The sequence below is a fragment of the Balaenoptera acutorostrata genome, chromosome 5 (genome assembly GCF_949987535.1).
Source record: "Balaenoptera acutorostrata chromosome 5, mBalAcu1.1, whole genome shotgun sequence".
Classification (NCBI taxonomy): domain Eukaryota; kingdom Metazoa; phylum Chordata; class Mammalia; order Artiodactyla; family Balaenopteridae; genus Balaenoptera; species Balaenoptera acutorostrata.
The window spans coordinates 8,353,086-8,377,666 of NC_080068.1; the positions used below are offsets into that span (position 1 = coordinate 8,353,086).

At 37.4% G+C, this 24,581-nt stretch overlaps 1 protein-coding gene across 5 annotated transcripts in view; it reads right to left on the minus strand.

Annotated features, from left to right (window-relative positions):
- Window positions 1-17,033: 17,033 nt before the first annotated feature.
- The window catches only part of LOC103008269 (uncharacterized), a 252,917-nt gene continuing 245,369 nt past the window's right edge, over window positions 17,034-24,581 (minus strand). For all 5 annotated transcript variants that reach the window (XM_057546285.1, XM_057546286.1, XM_057546288.1 and 2 more), the window contains one exon: window positions 17,034-17,319. In XM_057546285.1, the coding sequence (XP_057402268.1) occupies window positions 17,055-17,319 (265 nt within the window). In that variant the 3' untranslated portion in view covers window positions 17,034-17,054. The remainder of the gene's footprint in view (window positions 17,320-24,581) is intronic.

The following is a 24,581-nucleotide window of genomic DNA, read 5'->3' on the forward strand; positions in this document are numbered from 1 at the left end:
TTCAGGAAGTAAGAGCATTTTTATGGCATGAATGGGCAGGAAAATGACATTTGCTTACGCTGTACTAAAGTCAGTGCATTATTTTGTATTCATGAATACATTAATCTCAGAGGCTATGATGGGAAGGTAGAATTATAGCACTGTTGTGTAGCATTTATGATGTCTTTCCTGATTTTTCTAAATAGAGGAAGTCTCTTTTATTGGTTATTCTTCACAGTAGTATTGTAAGACAAGTCAATCTCCTTATCTTGACAGTATATTTGAAACCACTGACAGAGAAGTGAAATAAACTGCCAGCATCACTAACAAGTGAGTGAGATAGCTAGAGTAAGCACTTTTGTGTCTGGGTTACCAGACAGTTTTAATTTATTTTCAACTGCATCACATGGGCTTCACAGGTCACAGAAGAGCTATCATGTGAAGATATGCAAAGTTAAAGGCAATCTCAATTCCTGCCTTGGGAAAGAGCTACATACTGCAAAATATTTTTCATCGATTACTTTATATTCAAAACCCTGCAAATTAAGGCCAGTATGGCTTCCAGTTCTACCAGTGAGGAAAACGCGACCCAGATAAGTGAAATGATGCCAGAATGTGCAGAGCCGTGGCTGGAATCTCACTAACCAGTTGTACGAGGTTACAATTTATACGCATTCTTTACACTAAAGATTGTGCATTTCTAAAGTCATAACATCAGCTCCACAGCAAGACTTTCAAAGAGACAGAATTATTCTTTTTTGTATCGTGCACATTGAAAAATAAATTAAACCAGGCCTCCTGGTCCTGAAAATGAAAAGAGAGGTTTTTTTCCTCATACAGGCACAGTATCAATTTTTTATAATACATAAGTGTAGAATGAAAACAAAAGAAAACAAAATGATTTACAAAGTGTATCAATTTTTGTAATATCCAATTGTATGATGGAAACAAAAAAAAACAAAAACTATTTACAAAGTTTTTTAATATGGTGCATCAATGAAAAGAATTAAATATTAAATTTTTACATTCCATCATCTCTAAATACATATTCAGTGAGCTAGCTTCATATGTTTTGGATTTTTAAAGTGTAGTCAAAAATATAAAAGACAAGGAGAAGGGAAATGAATTGGTTTTTTTCATAAAACCATAAAAACATATTTTCTCAAACACAGGACCAATCAGCTCAATAAAAACATTTACTAAACTAAAAGAAATTTTTGGAAGGAATCACATAGCCTAGAGCAGAGGACATTTTCCAGAAAAGCAAAATATTGATACATGTGTCAACAAATAGTTAGCAAAACAACAACAAACTTATTTTAAATACTCCAAAATGTTTGTGTTTTTAATTTGGGAAAATCCTATCTCCAGTGGGAAATATGTCTAATCAGTTCCAAAACATTAAAGTTATTTTTCTTTCATTCTCAATTAAAAATTGGTTGGGCACATGATTATGTATTTTCAGACACAAAATAGTTGCCTTTTCCTTTAACTGTATAATGTAACAGTGGATTCAGGGTCAGTTGTAGATTTCCATCAGGACTGTTCTCAAAGATTCCAACCCCATTAAAATGAAAAATAGCATTAAAATGTAAAGGTCTTGACACTGAAATGTTTTACAATTATCAACCATCCAAATAGATGCCAAGCAGAATTATTTAAAGGAGCTGCAAAGTTACTTCTCAGTTAAAGCAGAGTGACAGCTGATATAAGTAGCTCCATTATTTACATATCTCTCCTACACTGCTCTAGAAATGAACAAATAAGAATTCCATGTTGTTTTGTTTGCTTTTCTCCACCCCATTAGAGGCTTTTCACCAGCCATGTTTCTTTCACCTGAGGAATGAATTCATATCCCAAGTCAATTAGTAGGTAAATCTTCAGCAATGTAATTGAAATTATAATTCAGACTTCAGATCAATAACAATGTTAGCAGGTCAATAACAGCCACCCAGAATCCTGTGGCAGTTCCTGAGATAGAGTTTTAAAGGAAAAAGGAAAACTAACTCCAAATAAATGAAAGGAGTACTTAGAAGCATAGAGGTAGAAAAGAGATAACAGAATACATAGGAGCAGATAAAGAAAGTTTATTGGAACGAAAAGGAGAAGGAGATAAAGTGTACTGGAGCAGGATTGTGACGAAAGCAATAAACCAAGTGGAAAAAACTAGAATGTATTATTGTTCTTTTCATTACGTAACAGTGCTACCAAAAAGATTATTTTCCTGACTGGGTTGCTTCTATCAGCAGTTTTAATGTGTGAATTATATACAGTGGTGATGCCTTGCAAGATTTACACACACACACACACACACACACACACACACACACACACAAGAACAGGCTTTGTGCAGGGTGCATTCCATAAAGGAGGCACTTTACCTGTTAACCTTATTCTGGACATCAGAAACTTGACTACAAATATCCTCACCTTGGCCACAAAGTTCAATCTCTCTCCTTGATAAAAGCTGAATGAGACGTTTCTAACCAGGGCATTTAAAGACGCACAAAGGGGAGGAGGAACGTGGAACTTAGTTGAGGATGACGTTGCTTGAGAACCACACTCAGCTCCGTCAAGCACAGAGGGTGAAGTTGAGGGTGATATTTGGCTAGCATTTCTTTTTCTATTTGCTGACACAGCTTGATGGCAAATGTTCCAAGTGTGGTTTGTTTCCAATTGTGCTGCCCTAACTGCCTGTGCCTACCTGGGAATGCTTTCTTTTTTCTGCTTTGCTGCCTCCCTTGTCTTTGAAAGAAAGAACACAACTGCAAGGTAACTGTAGTCAGAAAGTCAACCACCATTTCCAAACACCCTTCATTTGATATGCAATAGAAACTAGAGAGGTAAAGAGCTAGGAGGAGGATTGTAAATAAAGACTCACCGCTCCACCGCTCCCTAAATTAACATATAGTTTTGCCCCATGTCTGTGGTCTATGAATGTTTAAGAGCAGTCTGAATCGACTAGCCACTTCAGAATAATGTTATACTTCACAAAAGTTAGGAGATTTGGTCCTCTGCCTCTTTTCTGAGCTATTTTCTATACATTAAAGGAACAGGAAAAGTACACTGGACTGTTTCCAAATTGAAAATTCTCTCACCCACTCTGCCCACAGCTCCTGGTTTGAGTAGAGATGAACTCTCTAAGCCCATCGTGATTCTGTTCACAGAGTAAACCTCGTCCCATTTACTCCACTCTGCTTCTCCTTCCAGAGGGCCTGGAGCAAATGCACAAGCCGCAGAAACTCAGGCTTCTTGGCCTGACTTCATTCCTTAGGCTACTCCTTTAAACAAGCCTAGCCCATGGTCAAGGCTACTCTTGACTTTACGGATGATCTGGAACCTGTCAGGCCCAGTGCGTTAACTTGCCTGATGTCAATTTCAGATCACATATATTATTTTCAGTGTCAAATTATTCAATGTGGTCTCTCTCCCACTGCAAAGGCAACACCAACTGCTCTGGTTAAAAATTCTAACCTACATATTGGTTTCCTGTCTTGATATTTAATTCTCACTACTTTTAGGCTATATAAGAGCATAAATCTTCATCTTCCAAGTTACCACCAAGTCCATGAAGCATTTCATGATTTTTACACTGAGTTGTTTCCCCTACTAACTTCTGCACCTAAAAGAAAGGAAATCAGTTATGGAAATCAGTGATATATACCAGACACTCCAAAATCTCTGCTTTTAAAATATGAGAGATAGCAGTAACTCCAAACAGACCAAATACAGTAAGTGTATATACTTTTTTATATGCACCAAATAACATGGCTTCAAAATATATAAAGAAAAAAAGATTGATCCTCAAGGAGAAACTGACAAATCTAATATCAGGATAGATTTTAACACAGCCTTCTCAATGATTGATACTGATTCTTTGAAGTAACTACTCCATTTCTAAATTTTGAAATTTAAAAATGTACTTCTATAAAATTCATGGTTTCATAGCTAAAAATTAATTAAACAAGTTTCTCACTTAATAACTAAGAAAAAAGAATAGAATTAAACCTAAAGGAAATAAGGAATAAAATAATAAAGTTAAAACTGGAATCAAATAGGTAACAAAGAATCAATAAAACAAAAGTTGCTTCTTGGAAATGACAAATATAATATAAAATCATAACTGGTGAGAATATAAAGAAAAAAATTAAATGAACAAATAACATCAAGAGAGAAAAGGGAGATATGACCACAGATGTAGCAGAGATTTTTTAAATTAGAGAATATTATGAAAAACTTTGGAATTAAATTTTAATATTTATACAAAATAGAAAAATTTAACTTACCAAAACTGACTCAAGAAAAAGTAGACAACAAGACTTGTCATATATTCATTAAATAAATTAAATCTGATCTTTAAAATCCTCTACCAGTGAATACATCATTTTAGATGATCTTTTAAGCATTCTATGAAATGAAGTTCTATGAAACATTCAAGGAATATATAAATCCATCTTAACCAATCTCTTCCAGAGAATAGAAAATGTGAAGTATCCCTGCATGGGTTAGGATAACAATAGGGTGTTGTATCAGGGACTCAAAACTAATTCAGTGGCCTAAAGAAGATATAATTTTGTTTTTCTATTGCATAACAATCCTTGGTTGGTGTTTTAGACAGAGAGGGATGTCATTCAGGACCCGTTTCTTCAACCTTGTTTTTAGGATTTTTGGTTTTTGGTGTGTTGTTTTTGTTTTTGTTTTTTTGTCTGATTGATTGCAGATACATCCACATTCTGGCTCATAAGAAGTACACAGAGAGTGTATGGAAAATGCAAACCTCAATATTTTAAACCTCTGATCTTAAAATTGTGTAAGTGTATCACTTTTGCTCACATTCCATTGGGATCAGTATAGTAAGCAGTGAAAACCCAACTTCAAAGGAGTCTGTGAAAACTGTCACTGCTCTACATTAGTATGTTTAGACAGGCTTCAACTCACTTCTGTTGAAAGTATGCAAGTAGAAGATGGATGACACCTGTTTGATGTACTGTGAAAGGAATTCCTGCATCAGAATAAAGGTTTCTCATGTTCCAATCTAAGAGTTTTTCATACTCCAAGAGTGTGTGAATCTATCATATAGTTTTCTCAAAAAGCAAACAAAGGGAGAACACCAGAACAAGAAAATGAGTACAAAATAAGAAGGCTGAAGGCACCAAAACAAGCCATTCACTCCAAATTTGCCTGTGTTTGGAGGTGAGAAATAGGTCATGTTAGCGCTAAGATTATAGTTCAGGGAAGAGTGATTCAGTCCCTTGTTGCCTTAAATCCACGAATTTACCAATTAAGGGCCATTTCTGTATTTTATATGTAACTACCATCATGATATACCTCAACTGACTCATTAGATAGTACAGGAAGAGAACTCAAATTTTATGTAGCATCTACCATACTAGATGTTTATAAATAATATTTCATTTAATCTTTCTGTAACTGCATTTCTATAGATGAAGAAAATTACAATTAAAGAGATTAAACCAATTGCCTGAGGTTATACATTACCTGGGTTTCCATTTCCCTGATTTATACAAAGGATTTCTTTTCATTTAGCTCTAATAGCCCAGTTATTTGGGGATTGGAATCACTACACCACACTGAAGGGCAGCAGTAACAAGTCATTACAGGTAAAGTTTCATATTTTTAATATAAAATACTTGCATGTGGAAACTAAGATATGTAATTGTATCTGGAAGAAATATATTTATGATTATTAATTGTAAAATATGTTTTTTTGAATTTTGAATTTTATTTTATTTATTTTTTTATACAGCAGGTTCTTATAAGTCATCCATTTTATACACATCCGTGTATACATGTCAATCCCAATCTCCCAATTCATCACACCACCACCCCCACCACCCCCGCCGCTTTCCCTGCTTGGTGTCCATTCATTGGTTCTCTACATCTGTGTCTCAATTTCTGCCCTGCAAACCGGTTCATCTGTACCATTTTCTAGGTTCCACATATATGCGTTAATATACGATATTTGTTTTTCTCTTTCTGACTTACTTCATTCTGTATGACAGTCTCTAGATCCATCCAAGTCTCAACAAATGACCAAATTTCGTTCCTTTTTATGGCTGAGTAATATTCCATTGGAGATATGTACCACATCTTCTTTATCCATTCGTCTGTCGATGGGCATTTCGGTTGCTTCCATGACCTGGCTATTGTAAATAGTGCTGCAATGAACATTGGGGTGCATGTGTCTTTTTGAATTATGGTTTTCTCTGAGTATATGCCCAGTAGTGGGATTGCTGGATCATATGGTAATTCTATTTTTATTGTTTTAAGGAACCTCTATACTGGTCTCCATAGTGGTTGTATCAATTTACATTCCCACCAACAGTGCAAGAGGGTTCCCTTTTCTCCACACCCTCTCCAGCATTTGTTGTTTGTAGATTTTCTCATGATGCCCATTCTAACTGGTGTGAGGTGATACCTTATTGTAGTTTTGATTTGCATTTCTCTAATAATTAGTGATGTTGAGCACCTTTTCATGTGCTTCTTGGCCATCTGTATGTCTTCTTTGGAGAAATGTCTATTTAGGTCTTCTGCCCATTTTTGGATTGGGGTGTTTGTTTTTTTAATATTGAGCTGCATGAGCTGTCTATATATTTTAGAGATTAATCCTTTGTCTGTTGATTCATTTGCAAATATTTTCTCCCATTTTGAGGGTTGTCTTTTCGTCTTGTTTATGGTTTCCTTTGCTGTGCAAAAGCTTTGAAGTTTCATTAGGCCCTATTTGTTTATTTTTGTTTTTATTTCCATTACTCCAGGAGGTGGATCAAAAAAGATCTTGCTGTGATTTATGTCAAAGGGTGTTCGTCCTATGTTTTCCTCTAAGAGTTTTATAGCGTCCGGTCTTACATTTATGTCTCTAATCTATTTTGAGTTTATTTTTGTGTATGGTGTTAGGAAGTGTTCCAATTTCATTCTTTTACATGTAGCTGTCCAGGTTTCCCAGCGCCACTTATTGAAGAGACTGTCTTTTCTCCATTGTATATCCTTGCCTCCTTTGCCATAGATTGGTTGACCATAGGTGGGTGGGTTTATCTCTGGGCTTTCTATCTTGTTCCATTGATCTATATTTCTGTTTTTGTGCCAGTACCACATTGTCTTGATTACTGTAGCTTTGTAGTATAGTCTGAAGTCAGGGAGTCTGATTCCTCCAGCTCTGCTTTTTTCCCTCAAGACTGCTTTGCTATTTGGGGTCTTTTGTTTCTCCATACAAATTTTAAGATTTTTTGTTCTAACTCTGTAAATAATGGCATTGGTAATTTGACAGGGATTGCATTGGATCTGTAGATTGTTTTGGGTAGTAGAGTCATTTTCACAATACTGATTCTTCTAATCCAAGAACATGGTATATCTCTCCATCGGTTGGTATCATCTTTAATTTCTTTCATCAGTGACTTATAGTTTTCTGCATACAGGTCTTTTGTCTCCCTAGGTAGGTTTATTCCTAGGTATTTTATTCTTTGTATTGCAATGGTAAATGTGATTGTTTCCTTAATTTCTCTTTCAGATTTTTCATCATTAGTATATAGGAATGCAAGGGATTTCTGTGCATTAATTTTGTATCCTGCTACTTTACCCAATTCACTGATTAGCTCTAGTAGTTTTCTGGTGACATCTTTAGAATGCTCTATGTATAGTATCATGTCACCTGCAAACAGTGACAGTTTTACTTCTTCTTTTCCAAATTGTATTTCTTTTTCTTCTCTGACTGCCGTGGCTAGGACTTCCAAAACTGTGTTGAATAATAGTGGTGAGAGTGGACATCCTTGTCTTGTTCCTGATCTTGGAGGAAATGATTTCAGTTTTTCACCATTGAGAATGATGTTTGCTGTGGGTTTGTCGTATATGGCCTTTATTATGTTGAGGTAGGTTCCCTCTATGTCCACTTTCTGGAGAGTTTTTATCAGAAATGGGTGTTGAATTTTGTCAAAAGCTTTTTCTGCATCTATTGAAATGATCATATGGTTTTTATTCTTCAGTTTGTTAATATGGTGTATCACATTGATTGATTTGCATATATTGAAGAATCCTTGCATCCCTGGGATAAATCCCACTTGGTCATGGTGTATGATCCTTTTAATGTGTTGTTGGATTCTGTTTGCTAGTATTTTGTTGAGGATTTTTGCATCTATATTCATCAGTGATATTGGTCTGTAATTTTCCTTTTTTATAGTATCTTTGTCTGGTTTTGGTATCAGGGTGATGGTGGCCTCAGAGAATGAGTTTGGGAGTATTCCTTCCTCCACAACTTTTTTGGAAGAGTTTGACAAGGATGGGTGTTAGCTCTTCTCTAAATGTTTGATAGAATTCACCTGTGAAGCCATCTGGTCCTAGCCTTTTGTTTGTTGGAAGATTTTTAATCACAGTTTCAATTTCATTACTTGTGATTGGTCTGTTCATATTTTCTGTTTCTTCCTGGTTCAGTCTTGGAAGGTTATACCTTTCTAAGAATTTGTCCATTTCTTCCAGGTTGTCCATTTTATTGGCATAGGGTTGCTTGTAGTAGTCTCTTAGGATGCTTTGTATTTCTGCTGTGTCTGTTGTAACTTCTCCTTTTTCATTTCTAATTTTATTGATTTGAGTCCTCTCCCTCTTTTTCTTGATGAGTCTGGCTAATGTTTCATCAATTTTGTTTATCTTCTCAAAGAACCAGCTTTTAGTTTTATTGATCTTTGCTCTTGTTTTCTTTGTTTCTATTTCATTTATTTCTGCTCTGATCTTTATGATTTCTTTCCTTCTGCTACCTTTGGGTTTTGTTTGTTCTTCTCTCTCTAGTTCCTTTAGGTGTAAGGTTAGATTCTTTATTTGAGATTTTTCTTGTTTCTTGAGGTAGGCTTGTATAGCTATAAACTTCCCTCTTAGAACTGCTTTCGCCGCATCCCATAGGTTTTGGATTGTTGTGTTTTCATTGTCATTTGTCTCTAGGTATTTTTTGATTTCCTCTTTGATTTCTTCTGTGATCATTTGGTTATTTAGTAACATATTGTTTAGCCTCCATGGGTTTGTATTTTTAAAGTTTTTTTCCCTGTAATTCATTTCTAATCTCATAGCGTTGTGGTCAGAAAAGATGCTTGATATGATTTCAATTTTCTTAAATTTACTGAGGCTTGATTTGTGACCCACGATGTGTGATCTATCCTGGAGAATGTTCCGTGCGCACTTGAGAAGAAAGTGTAATCTGCTGTTTTTGGATGGAACGTCCTATAAATATCAATTAAATCTATCTGGTCTATTGTGCCATTTAAAGCTTCTGTTTCCTTATTTATTTTCATTTTGGATGATCTGTCCATTGGTGTAAGTGAGGTGTTAAAGTCCCCCACTACTATTTTTTTACTGTCGATTTCCTCTTTTATAGCTGTTAGCAGTTACCTTATGTATTGAGGTGCTCCTATGTTGGGTGCATACATATTTATAATTGTTATATCTTCTTCTTGGATTGATCCCTTGATCATTATGTAGTGTCCTTCCTTGTCTCTTGTAACATTCTTTATTTTATAGTCTATTTTATCTGATATGAGTATTGCTACTCCAGCTTTCTTTTGATTTCCATTTGCATGGAATATCTTTTTCTATCCCTCACTTTCAGTCTGTATGTGTCCCTAAGTCTGAAGTGGGTCTCTTGTAGACAGCATATATATGGGTCTTGTTTGGGTATCCATTCAGCCAGCCTGTGTCTTTTGGTTGGAGCATTTAATCCATTCACGTTTAAGGTAATTATCGATATGTATTTTCCTATGACCATTTTCTTAATTGTTTTAGGTTTGTTTTTGTAGGTCCTTTTCTTCTCTTGTGTTTCCCACTTAGAGAAGTTCCTTTAGCATTTGTTGTAGAGCTGGTTTGGTGGTGCTGAATTCTCTTAGTTTTTGCTTGTCTGTAAAGCTTTTGATTTCTCCATCGAATCTGAATGAGATCCTTGCCAGGTAGAGTAATCTTGGTTGTAGGTTCTTCCCTTTCATCACTTTAAGTATATCATGCCACTCCCTTCTGGCTTGTAGACTTTCTGCTGAGAAATCAGCTGTTAACCTTATGGGAATTCCCTTGTATGTTATTTGTCGCTTTTCCCTTGCTGCCTTCAATAATTTACTTTGTCTTTAATTTTTGCCAATTTGATTACTATGTGTCTCAGCATGTTTCTCCTTGGGTTTATCCTGTATGGGACTCTCTGCACTTCCTGGACTTGGGCGGCTATTTCCTTTCCCATGTTAGGGAAGTTTTCGACTATAATATCTTTAAATATTTTCTCTGGTGCTTTCTCTCTCTCTTCTCCTTCCTGGGACCCCTATAATGCAAATGTTGTTGCATTTAATGTTGTCCCAGAGGCCTCTTAAGCTGTCTTAATTTCTTTTTATTCTTTTTTTTCTTTATTCTGTTCCGCAGTAGTGAATTCCACCATTTTGTCTTCCAGGTCACTTATCTGTTCTTCTGTCTCAGTTATTCTGCTATTGATTCCTTCTAGTGTAGTCTTCATTTCAGTTATTGTATTGTTCATCTCTGTTTGTTTGTTCTTTAATTCTTATAGGTCTTTGTTAAACATTTCTTGCATCTTCTTGATCTTTGCCTCCACTCTTTTTCCGAGGTCCTGGATCATCTTCACTATCATTATTCTGAATTCTTTTTCTGGAAGGTTGCCTATCCCCACTTCTTTTAGTTGTTTCTCTAGGGTTTTATCTTGTTCTTTCATCTGGTACATAGTCCTCTGCCTTTTCATCTTGTCTACCTTTCTGTGAATGTGGTTTTTGTTCCACAGGCTGCAGGATTGTAGTTCTTCTTGCTTCTGCTGTCTGCTCTCTGGTGGATGAGGCTATCTAAGAGGCTTGTGCAAGTTTCCTGATGGGAAGGACTGGTGGTGGGTAGAGCTTGTTGTAGCTATGGTGGGTAGAGCTCAGTAAAACTTTAATCCACTTGTCTGCTGATGGGTGGGGTTGGCTCCCTTCCCCGTTGGTTGTTTGGCCTGAGGTGACCCAGCACTGGAGCCTACCCGGGCTCTTTGGTGGGGCTAATGGTGGACTCTGGGAGGGCTCACATCAAGGAGTACTTCCCAGAACTTCTGCTGCCAGTGTCCTTGTCCTCACGGTGAGCCACAGCCATCCCCTGCCTCTACAGGAGACCCTCCAACACCAGCAGGTAGGTCTGGTTCAGTCTCCTATGGGGTCACTGCTCCTTCCTCACTACTTTGTGTGTGCCCTCCAAGAGTGGAGTCTCTGTTTCCCCCAGTCCTGTTGAAGTCCTGCAATCAAATCCTGCTAGCCTGCAAAGTCTGATTCTCTAGGAATTCCTCCTCCCTTTGCTGGACCCCCAGGTTGGGAAGCCTGACGTGCGGCTCAGAACTTTCACTCCAGTGGGTGGACTTCTGTGGTATAAGTGTTCTCCAGTTTGTGAGTCACCCACCCAGCAGTTATGGGATTTGATTTTATTGTGATTGCGCCCCTCCTACCATCTCATTTTGGCTTCTCCTTTGTCTTTGGATGTGGGGTATCTTTTCTGGTGAGTTCCAGTGTCTTCCTGTCAATGATTGTTCAGCAGTTAGTTGTGATTCTGGTGTTCTCACAAGAGGAAGTGAGAGCACGTCCTTCTACTCTGCCATGTTGGTTCAGTGCCTAATTGTAAAATATTTTGACATTGATTGGAATGGTCAAAAATGGTGAAACAATAGTATAAATTATGAAAAGTTTTGCATCTCCTAAAAAGACATCTATCAAAATATCAAAACTTTAACCTCTTTAAGTTGGAAAGGTCATATTTCTCATTTATAATTTCCCTAATAGAATAAATTGACTTAATTCCCTCATTTTAAATTAAATTTTAGCTCACTAATAGTGCATTACTGACAAAATGGGTATAATTTATTGTTTTATAGGAAAGAATAAAAGATGCAAGTTTGTCTTCAATGCCAATATATTCTATTTAGTGTTTGGGTGTTATTTCATTTTTCAGTAATAATTTCTCACAGACATTTAGAGCTTAATTCACCAAGAGACTCAGCTGTGAGGGAAAATGTCATATTCTCTTTCCCTACGGCCTTCCTAACTTATTGGGTGAATATGTTATCCTATTTTTTTAGCTATTTCATGATAGTCCAGTAACATTTCAGCTTATTCTAAAAATAAAGAACATTTAATGAGCATCACCAAGATATTTCAAAAATGGTCTAAAGCTGGTGATGTCTCGGTGTCTCCTGGAAGTCCCTGCCTGGCTCACACCTGTCCCTTTACCTTTGACCCAAACTCTCTGTTGGTCATAATTGAGTCCTTATAACTTTTTTAAATTGTTTCTTTTATGTTTTATTTTCTTTTTTTCAAAACTGTCTGACTTTGCTCACCTCTGGAGTTCTTTAATTTGTAATTCTATGGAAACCAGCTGGATTGTTCATCTGATAGTTACTTTTGACATTATCCCAAACTTCTTAATAATACTTGAAAAAATCCCAGTTTTTGAACATGGAATTTTTAAAGTCATATTACTGTAAATTAGAACCTAGCGAACTAAGATATCTACCACCATTCCCTAATTCTAGCAAATAGACCACTGTATGATAAGGCGTTTATGACATGTAAAGAATGAAAGAGGCAGAACAGAACTTCAGATTTAAGTATCACAACAACTTTTGAAAGCAGGACAGACCATTGTACGGACTTAAACTAAAGACACACTTAGAGGGAAAAAAAAATCCTTCAAGCACTTCATCCCAAAAGGTGTATCCTCATGTGTAGCATTTCACACCATGAATAACAATTGTTGAGCCCACTTTGCCATATAAATATGGAACAAAGTCTGTGGATTGATTTTATAAGTCATCCCTGTGTGTGCAAACAAGATGACAAAATGTTCATTGTGGCCTGCTTAGCACAACTGACCTTTCCCCCCAACAGTAGCCATGATCTTTTTAAAACATCAGCTCTCTATTCAAACCCTACAGTGTCTTTCCACCTCAGTCGAATAAAATCCAAAATCCTACAAGGATTTGTTGTGACCTGGCCCCTCAGGACCTCTCAGGTGTCATCTACTTCCACTGTCACCAGCCTCTTCACGTCCAACCACATGGGTCCCCTTGCTGTTCCTCACACATGCCAGGTGCCCTCCTGCTTCAAGGCCATTGTAGAACTGTCACCTCTGCCGTGAAGCCGTGTGGATAGCAGGTGGCTCTCCATATAGCTCCTGACTATTTGTCTCAGCCTTTTGCTCAAGTGCCACCTCCCCTGCCACTGATTTTTTTTCCTTTGGTCCTCATTCCTCCACTGGAGTGTAAACTTTATAAAACTGGGGCCTTTGTTTTGTTCAAAGATGCATTTGCAGCACCTGAAAGAGTATCTGGCACAAAGTAGGCTCTCAATAAATATTGCCCTTGAATGAAGAAATGCAAAACTGAGTATAGTCCAGTACTCAACTCACATGAGGTATTCAGACAATATTTTTGACTCCCTATTTATTGAGGTCAAGGTTGTTGATGTGATAACCACAGAAATTAAGCAGAAATGAATGCTGTATGACTGTCCCATGCTGGTATTCTCTAACTATAACCTGCATGCAGCTACTTACAAGGTAAACCCAAAAAGAGAGCAGAGAATATTTCTCAGAGAATATGCATGGCATGTATGAATTGAACAGTAAAAACATCAGGTATGTTGTCAAATATATGTTGAATTTGCTGTGTTTTCAAAACTTCATGTATGACTCCACCTTCCATCCCTACCCAGACCAAAAAACTTATTCTACCTGTTGCACTATGCTCAATCCAATCCAACAAATTTCCCCTCACTTATGATTTAACACTTTATCTCCTAAAGATAATCAAGTTCAGATATCCCTATGGTAATTCAGTAACTGTCTCTTTCCCACAGGTCTCTTCACCCTCAAGCTGGTGACCCTCTTTTCACAGAGCTCAGGTGTGGCAGAGAGGGAGTGGGGCATTGGTGGACAAAGGATGGATCTGACCAATCCTCATTTGAGTACACAGCTGTTCCAAGGCTATAGAAGCCTTCCAAGGTTAAGGAACTCAAACTGTTCTCTGAGAGGAATCTGGCACTGGCTCTTCTGTGAGGCATATTAGAGGGCCTGAAGTGCCCAGCTGAGCCCTCCTTGAAGCCTGCTGTTGACCATCTTAAAGAGACCCTCTCATTCCACCTCCCTATTCCCCGACCCAGAGTGGCAGGGAATAAGGGGATGGAATGAGAGGGTCTCTTTAAGATGGTCAACAGCAAGGTTGTCATTCAGAAAACACAAGAAAAGAACTGTGTACCATGCCTGAAGCAAGAAGTGAGGAAAAAGGGAAAAAGGAAAAAAAAAAAAAAACCAGTAAGAATATGCCTTCAAATTTAGTAGGTAAAGGATGTAGTTCTCAGCTGTGAACAAGCTCTGTTGGACGTTTCCACTTAGCCTTGGACAAGAGGCAAATCAACAAACTTGTTGAGGCAAGAGGGAAGGCATCTGTACATCCCATTTCATGACCAAGTACCTATATTAGCACTAGAGAAATCCCATCTTCTTCAGAATACTCCCAGTAAATTTTGCCACATATTATTTATCTAGTGCCTACTATGTATCAAGCATTGAATAAAGTTTTACAAGTATCATCTCATTTAAACCTTAAGACAATCTTCTGAGACAGAAATTTTATGCCCATTTTACACATGAAACAGAGGCTTAGAGAAGCTTCGTAGCTTATTTAAAGTAAGTACTTGTATATTCTTTTTCTCCCCACCCCATGCTTATTCTTGCTCTTCCCAATGTATCGCAAAGTGTCTGTCTTGTATCATATTGTGTTCTAATGTGCACACCACATTTTACTGTAGTGTCGCTAAAATAGTGTCACCATGAAGTCATAACCACCTGAGACAGGGGCTGCAAGTCAACCAATGTGAGAATTTAAATCAAGGTCATGGATAGATGGCCAGCATCAGAATTTAGTCTGAAGACCTGTTTTGTTTTGACATGGTGCCTTGTTCTGATTTTTTAATGTTTTTAGGCAGGTTGTACATTTGTCAGTTTGCAGTTTCTACCATTCCCTTCTGATTCACCTCTCTGTTCCCCACATACACTCTTCCCCACACAGATTTTGAAAACATTCGAGTTTGAACCCTCTGATTAAGGTCAACCATGAATCCATGGAAACTAGTAGTTCTCTGAGTTGTCTGATTTAAAACAATTGTCTATTCTTACTGAGAAAACAGACTTACGTTTGGAAGAGGATGGAAGAAAAAACAACACACAGAAGCTGTACAAATAGAGGCTCAGATGGGGAGAATTTGGACCCAGAGCCAAAATAGTTTCTTAAATAGGAAAAGCTGAGTAAAAGTGAATACCATGCCAGCTGTCCAAGGTTAGGTCTGGATCCAGGTCACAAATGTCAAAGCAGCACAACTAAACTAAAACTACAGATATTCCTCAGTGTGCAATGGGTTATGTCCTCATACTACCAGCGAAAGCTGAATACAGTAAATTGAAATGCATTGAATATACCTAACCTACTGAACATCACAGCTTAGCTTTGGCTACTTTAAGCGTGCTCAGAACACCTACGTTAGCCTACAGTGGGGCACCATCACCCAACATGAAGCCTATTTTATCATAAAGTGTTGGATAGCTCATGTAATTTATTGACTACAGGACTGAAAATGAAAAGCAGAACGGTTTGAAGTGTACGGGTGGTTTGCCCCCATGATTGGGGGGCTGACTGAAAGCTGCGCTCACCGTCGCTGCCCGGCATCACAGGAGAGGACCTACACCAGATCGCTAGCCTGGAAAAATATCAAAATTCAAAGTACAGTTCCTACTGAATGCCTATCACTTTCACACATTGAAAAATCCTCAGTTAAACTGTAAGTGGGAGACTCTTTGCACTAATTAACCTTACCTTTGTTTGGTATTGGATGTGGGGTACCCTAATATTTACACCTCTCTCTCCATGAGAGCTCAGATTCACGTGCAAGGATGATTCAAATCTTTGAGGCAGACTAAACCAGATGCAAGATGCACCCTCCATCTAGAACTGGCGTGCAGCAACCCTGCTTACCAGTGATGCTCTAGTTAAACCTCTGACCCGCTAGATGGAGACAACTCCCCAGATGTTGACTATCTCTCTACATGCAGTAGGTAGACTCCCTGCAGCAGGATCATTTGCTAAAATGTAGATTCCTAGACACACCTCTCTCCCCACCCACCCCCAAAGGACTTTTCAATTGGAGCCTCAACGTGAGATCTTGGAATCTGTTTTGTAACAAACATCATCCTATGATTTTATGATCACTCAACATGGGAATCACTGCCTTCGACTTAAGCCAGAGGTCCTCCTGCCTCACTTCCTTTGATCTTGACCTTCCTGGAACTTTAGTCTTCTTACCGAACTGCCCTCTTACTGAACTGAATACCAGACAGGATGCCTTCTATCTGCCCCTATTCTACCACTGCCCAATCTCCAGCATAACAAGGTGACTATATTTAATGATTGCTTCTACTCTCCATTCTCTGGCCTGGTATTGAAATAGCTAACTGCCCTGTTAAGTTGTCGTGAGCAGTGCCTATGAGTCTAGAAGCTACAAAGAGTAGTGTGTTAACTAGCTAAGCTGTTCACTCTAAAATGGTGGAAGAAAACACTTTTCAAAGTAAACAAAGGGAAGTCACTTGACAGATAAAATAGATCAGGCACAGACACTCAATAAATAGTCTTCCTACCCCTGGGAAAACAAAATAAGAACAACAACAACTTTGCTGGATTTTGTGCCTGCCAACCTTTAAATCTGTATAAGAAGTAATTTACTTTATAGTTCATTCTGTTGTATACGTGCAATCAATGAGTAAACTATTGCATTATGTTTGCCTAGCTTTCCTATCAAGAACATAGAATAAATGAGCCATTGGATTACTATGTATATATCATTTTTAAATAGACTGAAAATATATGTAAATAACTCTGTCTCCTGAGCTTAGGCAGCATGCAAAGACATTTAAGGGTGATCACAATAATGCAAAATTCATGACAACTCATTTTCTGTAATAGTAACTCTGAGTCACAATGAAGAATTGAGGACACATATGGGAAACAATTTCAGTAGGAGGGTGACCTATGAGTACAAAATTTTTAAAGTAACAAAGTTCTCTGTTAACTTCAGTAGCATAAGTGCCACGCTGTCATTTTCTCCTAGGCAGCCAGTTGTAATGCGGGCCTCCCCAGAGATCGGAAATGCACTGGGTTTGCTACACAAGGCATTTTGTATAAGTCTCAGAACTGTGGAGAATCCCCAGCAGTGGTGGAAAGGTTGTTTCTTTTCCCAGTGTAACAGCCCATTAGAACACCACCATTCCACATCAGCTGAACAAATACTGATTCTGCAAACAAAACAGGTAACAATGATAAAGGACAGAAGTGTGTAGAGAAACAAAATATCTAATTCCAAGAAAAGCACTCAACCTTTTTAGAGGGTAACTTGGAAAGAACTATCAAAATTTTAGATGCACATATATTTTGACAGTTAGAAGCGTATTTGCACTAATAAATAATGAGGTAATGATGCATATATAAAGCCATTCATTGCAGCCTCGTTTGCAATTAAAATCCTCAGAACGTTTTAAACTTTCATCTATACAAACTAGGTTTAAAAGCTATGGTACATATTCTACTGAGTGGCCATTAAAAAATATGTATAATAAAGCAGTATTGTATTTATTGATTGGAACAATATTCATGATATATTATCAAATGAAAAAGTAAGTTGCAAAGTATTATGTTTATACTTGTGTATAAACATGCGTATATAATATTATATATGTATTGAAAGGTTCTGAATGTATATGCATGATGCTGTTGAATATGGTCATCTTTACAGGTCACCAATTAGGATCTGAAAGACTTGGGTGCTTTCACTCACCACTTTATACTTTCTGTACTATTTTAGTGTTTTTATTTTTTACTATTAGCCTGCATTGATTTGAAATAAATTTATTAAGATCAAAATCTCTGACAACACAAAATCTTTGATAACTTTGATAACATGTGAGTAATAGGATAAAAATCTTCATACACTGTTAGAGAAAGTGTTAATTGGTAACATTTCCATGGAGGAAAATTTGGCACCATATTTCAAAATTGAAATGCGTATGTTATTTGATCCTGCAAGTCCTTTACTAGAACTTTATCCTACAGCTGTATTGACATATGCACAGGATAGTCATTGTATTATTTAAGAGCAAACATTGATATCTACCCAATTGCCCATCACTTGTACATCAATAAATGGATTACTATGCAGTTATTAAAAAGAATAAGAGAGTTCATTTGCATACCATAATAAAATAGTCACCAAGGTATATTGTTAGATACAAAAAGCAAGCTAAAGTTAATGTTACTCTTTGTGTTCATATAAAGACTATAAATGCCTATATACTTCTAAATGTATAGAATACCTTTGAAAAGAAATATTTTAGAAATTAGTAATTAGTTTTCTCTTAAGGGATGGCCTAAGGAGAAGTGCGAAGGCGACTTGGTTTTACTAAATATTCTTTTGTGCCTTCCAAATTGTGTATCATGTGTTGGTATTGCTTATTTAAAAAACTAATTTAAAATAATGTTAGAGTGTTTGATAAGGAATTTGACAGCAGCCACAGATTCTCATTGCATTCAGAGAACACAGATAACTTTTATTCATTCATTCAACAAACATTTATTGAAAACTTATGTGTCCAGAATAGTTCTAGGTCCTTTGTATATATCAGGTAATAAAACCAACAAACTCTCTGCTTTTATGAAGCTTATATTTGTGGGGAAAGGAGCAGGTGCAGGGCAGAGACTAAAAATAACAGTAAATATAATAAAGAATATATAGTATGGTAGAAGGTTATAAGTGCCATAGAGGGAAAAATAGTAGACAGGGTCAGGGCATAAGAAATGCAGGGGTGGAGGGTGAGGGATAGGTTGCATCATTAAATAAGGTGGCAGGGGAGGCCTCACTGAGATGGTAAGATTGGAGCAAAGATTTGAAGATAGATTCCAGGTGGGCATCCAGTGAAAGAGCATTTCAAGCAAAAAGAAGAGCTCAAGTAAAGACCTTGAGGTAGAAGTTTCCTGATCTATTCAAGAGGCAAAAGACCAGTGGGGCTGTTGTGGGATAATTGAGGAAGAGAAGTATAGGGGGTGAGGTCAGAGGAATAACTGAGATCAGAGCCCTCAGCTGGGACCTGGTATCGTTATAAGAACTTCAGTTCTTACTCTGAGTGAACCGCTGCAGAGTTTGAGCTGAGGGATGAAGTGACTTGATTTACTTACCCAGCCATTACTCCAACTGCTGTACTGAAAATAGATTATAGAGAAAAGAGTGGAAACGGAGAGACCTTGAAAGAGGCTATTGCTTATCCCAGGAGAGAGATGGTGGTGCTGCTAGTAGCAGCAGTGGTGATGGTGAGAAGTGATCAGAGTTGAGTAAAACCCACAGGATTTCCTGGTGGTGGGATGGGAGGTGTGAGAGGCAGGAGCCAAGAATGATTCCAAAGTTTGCTAACCCTTGAGCGTAAACCCTGAGACGGTTGCTCTCCCACTTTCTTCATGCAGCTGCTACAAAATGAATGCATGGTAGAAAAGAGGGATCATAACATAATGCTAGCTGGCAAAGGCTCATGCTGTAAAAAAAAAAAAGATGGACATGGGCTATTTGTCTTCAAGAGGTTGGGTGATTGCTATTGCTTTTATTTTATTTCATTTCATTTTCTCTACAAATTGTTTGTTATACTTCAACAAGGTCACTGTGACATTTGAGAGTTTCTCTCATGGTTAGTCCTTCAGCTTGTCTTCTTATATTTAACTTTTGCAAAAAAATTCACAAAGTTGTATACGATTTTCCACAGAGATATTCTGTTTCAAAGATATCCTGGTGAGGAAAATTCTGTCTGAATAATCTTGGGGGATGTATCTGAAATTTGAGGGAATGGAAATGGCTCATGATGGGAAATGCACCCAGGAGGTCAGCTAAGACAGAAACATGTATTGGATTTAGCTTTTGATAAAGTGATGGGTTTGACGGAGGGGAAAAAGTGAGGTGAAAAGTGGACATAACACTCAACTCATTCATTTCAATTATTTGTTGACACATCTATCTCCTCCAGGGCATTGTCTTTGTCTGACTCATATCTGTTTCCCTTGAGGTCTGTAATTATTCCTTTTGAGCAAAAACAGAGTGACTAAACTGTAAATATAAAGATCTGGAAAATGAAAGAGGAACTTGAGTTAATACCCCTATTATTACTGTAGATGTCAGTAAGAATAATATGGATTGGTATTTTGTGTTCATATTAAAATCAACACCACTGGAAAACACCATTACCCACTCTCTGATGGGAAACCAACTCAATTAATGACCGCCCTTTCCCGACAGAGAAGGCCATTATTGAAATTTCACATACATTATTACATTATAGCATGGATATAAAAGTCTCCTGTTTGCTGATAATAATGCTATTACATTAGCACTGTCTGGATAAATGCACTATTCATTTGATTACATAAAACAAGTATCATACTGAACTGTAGTCATATTGACTATACTGTGTGTGCTTTATAAAAGCCACAGGGAGAAAGTTTTCCATACAGATTTTCTGTGTAGCTGAATGGTTGCCATTCTTGATTGGTCAAGCACATAATATTTTAATGCTCCAAATAGAACAGACTTCAGATGACCCAAGTTAGAATAAATAAAAACATTCTTCTTTTTCCAGAGAGGGTTACTTTTCTGCATCTGATCTAAGTTACCAACTCAGAGAAAAATCAAGCCATGAAAAGAAAAAAAGAATTAATAGCATACTTTGTTCAGACAACCAGATGAGAACTTTCAGTCCCCAGAGGAAATATGAATTAAGGATAAGCAACAATTGACCTTGGGAACTCCCATGATTCAGTAGGTCAAAACATATCTGCTGCTTCCTCCCAAATTGTATTTTAAAATGCAGAATAGGACTAAAAACATAAATCTTCCAATTTTATCCTTCAATTCCCACACTGTGTAATCTGTGTGAAACACCTATAATCAGGTCACTGGATCCTTCTGATGTCCAGAAATACAGACTAAAGAACTACAGTTAAAATTTGAAAATCATTTAAAAGCATTGACACTGGGGGCTTCCCTGGTGGCGCAGTGGTTGGGAGTCTGCCTGCCAATGCAGGGGACACGGGTTCGAGCCCTGGTCTGGGAAGATCCCACATGCCGCGGAGCAACTAGGCCCGTGAGCCACAACTACTGAGCCTGTGCGTCTGGAGCCTGTGCTCCGCAACAAGAGAGGCCGCGATAGTGAGAGGCCCGCGCACCGCGATGAAGAGTGGCCCCCACTTGCCACAACTAGAGAAAGCCCTCGCACAGAAACGAAGACCCAACACAGCCATAAAAAATAAATTAATTAATTAATTAATTTAAAAAAAAAAAGCATTGACACTGGATTCCTTTAAGTTTATTTATCTTACTTGCTTTCACGTGGTTTTGAGAGTGGGTGAATGGAGGAGATGTTGATATATATAAGACCTCACCTTAGTTTGTTTGATTTTCAACCTTCGGCTTTCCGTGATAGTAGTAAAAGATTACTTACTGTTTTGACTCATCTTGTAAATAGTATAGTGGCTGAGCTACATATAAAGTTAGCAGGAGCTATAAATAGACAAACGTGTAAAAATCCTGCCTGTTCCTTTTAGAAACTGTGATCTTGGGAAAATTACTTAACCATACCAAGCCTCAATTTCCTCATTTGTAAGAGAATAAAGTGCAGATGACTATCCCTGCCTCATAGAATAGTAGAGGATACTTGCCCACACCATGGAGGCGTCTATATGGATATAGAAACATTATTTCCCTATATGGAAATACAGCTGCAGATGTATTAACTTGAGAGTTGTGTGGTGTGAGAAGAGATGGAGAAGGTTCTCTCCTCACACACAGTTCCAGCCTCAGTGGAAGTTAATTCTTGCTGTAGTCTCTATGCAAAGACTACCTCGAATGATGTTTCCTCTTTGGTCCCTACATCTACTCTAGACACAAACGACCCTATATCTTCCTCAGTCTGGAGAGTGGGGACAAATACAGGGTTTGGAATCCAAAGGTTTGAGTTTGGATCTCATTTTTCTACTTACAGAGTACTGGTGCTTATTTAGCCTACATTCATCTCAACTTTAAATGTCCAGAAATCGCAACTCTCTTATTTTAATTTTTAATTCTTTTAATTTTTAAAATTAAAAATAGAATAATTCCTACCTCATTAATAAAGAAAATTAGATGAGGTTACACTAACTCTTGCTACTGGGTAAGGTGTCAGGGTGGAAAATTTTTCCCTTCTCCACTTCCAGGTTTTTTGGCTAGTCTAATAATTAAATTGACATGAGACAGATTAACAGGAGAAAAGCAAATTTAGTTTTGTACATACGGGTGCCCCAAAGATATGATACCCAAGGGGAAGTCAGGCAATTGAGGCTTATATGCTATCCTGAGGCTCAGAGAGTATAAATGTCATGGCCCTCGTCTCCTGACATCAAACCCAGTTCTTCTTCATTGGTTCTAAATTGTCTTACCCATCCTAATGATCCATGAAAAAGAATCCAAAGTAAGACTGAAGGGGAAAAGTATTTCTGAGAAGTCATAGTAAACTCAGTGGATTTATTCTTCAAAATAATTTGAGGTATGGAACAGTGGTATATATAAAATGTATATATATAAATTCAGAAGAGAGGGATAAAAATAGGCTGTGGCAGAAAACGGCTTTTAAAGGTGACTTCCTGTAAACAGTTTTAGACCAGAGGCATAGGAATACCTTAAGAAGGGGGGAAAATGTAAAGAAAATGCAATTCTCTCCAGAATGGACCTATCTTGAATGAAATCATGTTGGTCTCCCTGAAATTATGTTGTTTCAGTGAATTTCATGGCATTACCTTTAGCCATATTAACTTCTTCAGCAGACAAAAATATATATTGAAAGTAAAAACGTCAAGTATGAGATAACTGTGCTTATTAGGGTTATTTAAAATTTTGAAGAAAATAACTGAGCGTTGGTGAAGTCTGAAAACCCCCGTGATCACTTGAATTAAATGTTCAGGATAACCAAAGGAAAGGAATTTAGAGAAGAAAGCAGAGGCAGTTCAGAAGCTCAGAACTGCGGCAGTCTTCTCCCAGAAACACAATAGAAACGTCCCCATTTTCCTCAACATTCACCCCGACACAGTCCTTGTACCCATCACACAGGCTCACTTCCTGATGACAATTCCACTGCCCTCCAGGCTTTACATCCACGACAGCGCCAGTTATGCAGCGAGGGCGCCAGGAATCAGCTGGAGAGGCAAGATGCCCTCACTCCGTGCGCCATGGCCGCCCTAGAGAAAACATCCTTCTGGTAACACACAAGGTCACCGGGTAGCATAAGTTAGGTAGAGCTGGTTGGAGCTGCGTGATCTGGGCAAGCCGCTCATTCAGTCCATGAGAACGGTCACGCTCTAACAAAACGTAACCATGAGCACCTAGAAGTGTACCTGACAGAAACTTTATTTACGGTGCTTAAGATATAGGAACAAAGGTCTTTGATGCAGCTTTGTTTAAAATTGTAAAAAAAAAAAAAAAAAAAAAAAAGATGATGCAAAGTACATTTTGATCACCATGGGAACAGATATTTCAATTGTGCTGGACACACACAGTGGAATACTATGCAGCCTTCAAAATCTATATATACTGACAAGGAATAATGCTCAAAATATACTAAGTAGGGAAAAAAAGTTCCAAAACAATGTGTTTAGCATCATACTAGTTTTTTTAAACCACCTATGTATGAGTATCTGTATAATCATAGAATATTATCTAGCAGCTCACATTTCAAACTGTGAACAGCTTCTCATACTAGGTGCTGGTATGCAGGGATTTCACTTCTTATTTATAAACTTATGTATTATTTGAACTTTTGGGAACAAGTTAGAAGTAATAGTATTAAACTCAGTATCACTTATGTGTGGAACCTAAAAAATACAACAAGCTAGTGAATAAAGTTAAAAGAAGCAGATTCACAGATATAGAGAACAAATTAGTGGTTACCAGTGGGGAGAGGGAAGAGGGGAGGGGCAATATAGGGGTAGGAGAAAAAAGGGTTATTGGATTATATGAAATCATTTGTGTGCAACTCGAAAATTGTAAAGCACTATAGAATTTAAAGCATCCTTCATTCAATAAAAAGACCAAAAAAAAAAAAAGAAAACCCATGCAAAAAACAAAACAAACAAAAAAACAGTATTTTACTAGCATTACCAAAAGTAATGGTATTAAAAATAAAACCAAATGAAGCTTTAAATAATATCATAATAATATTCAGTTCTCTGTGTCATTATTAAATTCAAAGCATCACACATGCTGAGAAATCATTTGTATCCCAGTTCTGGAGAGTATTCAGTATCGTTTTATTCTTCAGAGTGAATGTAGCATTTTCTAAGTCCTTGATTCTTTACCAGTTAAAAATGAGGTAGTAATAAAAACTCCCTCCCTTTAGTCAGCAGTATTGACCAGACAGCAGGTGCGACAAATGAGCTGCTCTCCTGAAGCTTCAAGGAGATGCCTACTGATTCAAGACACTGACTTCAACATCCATTA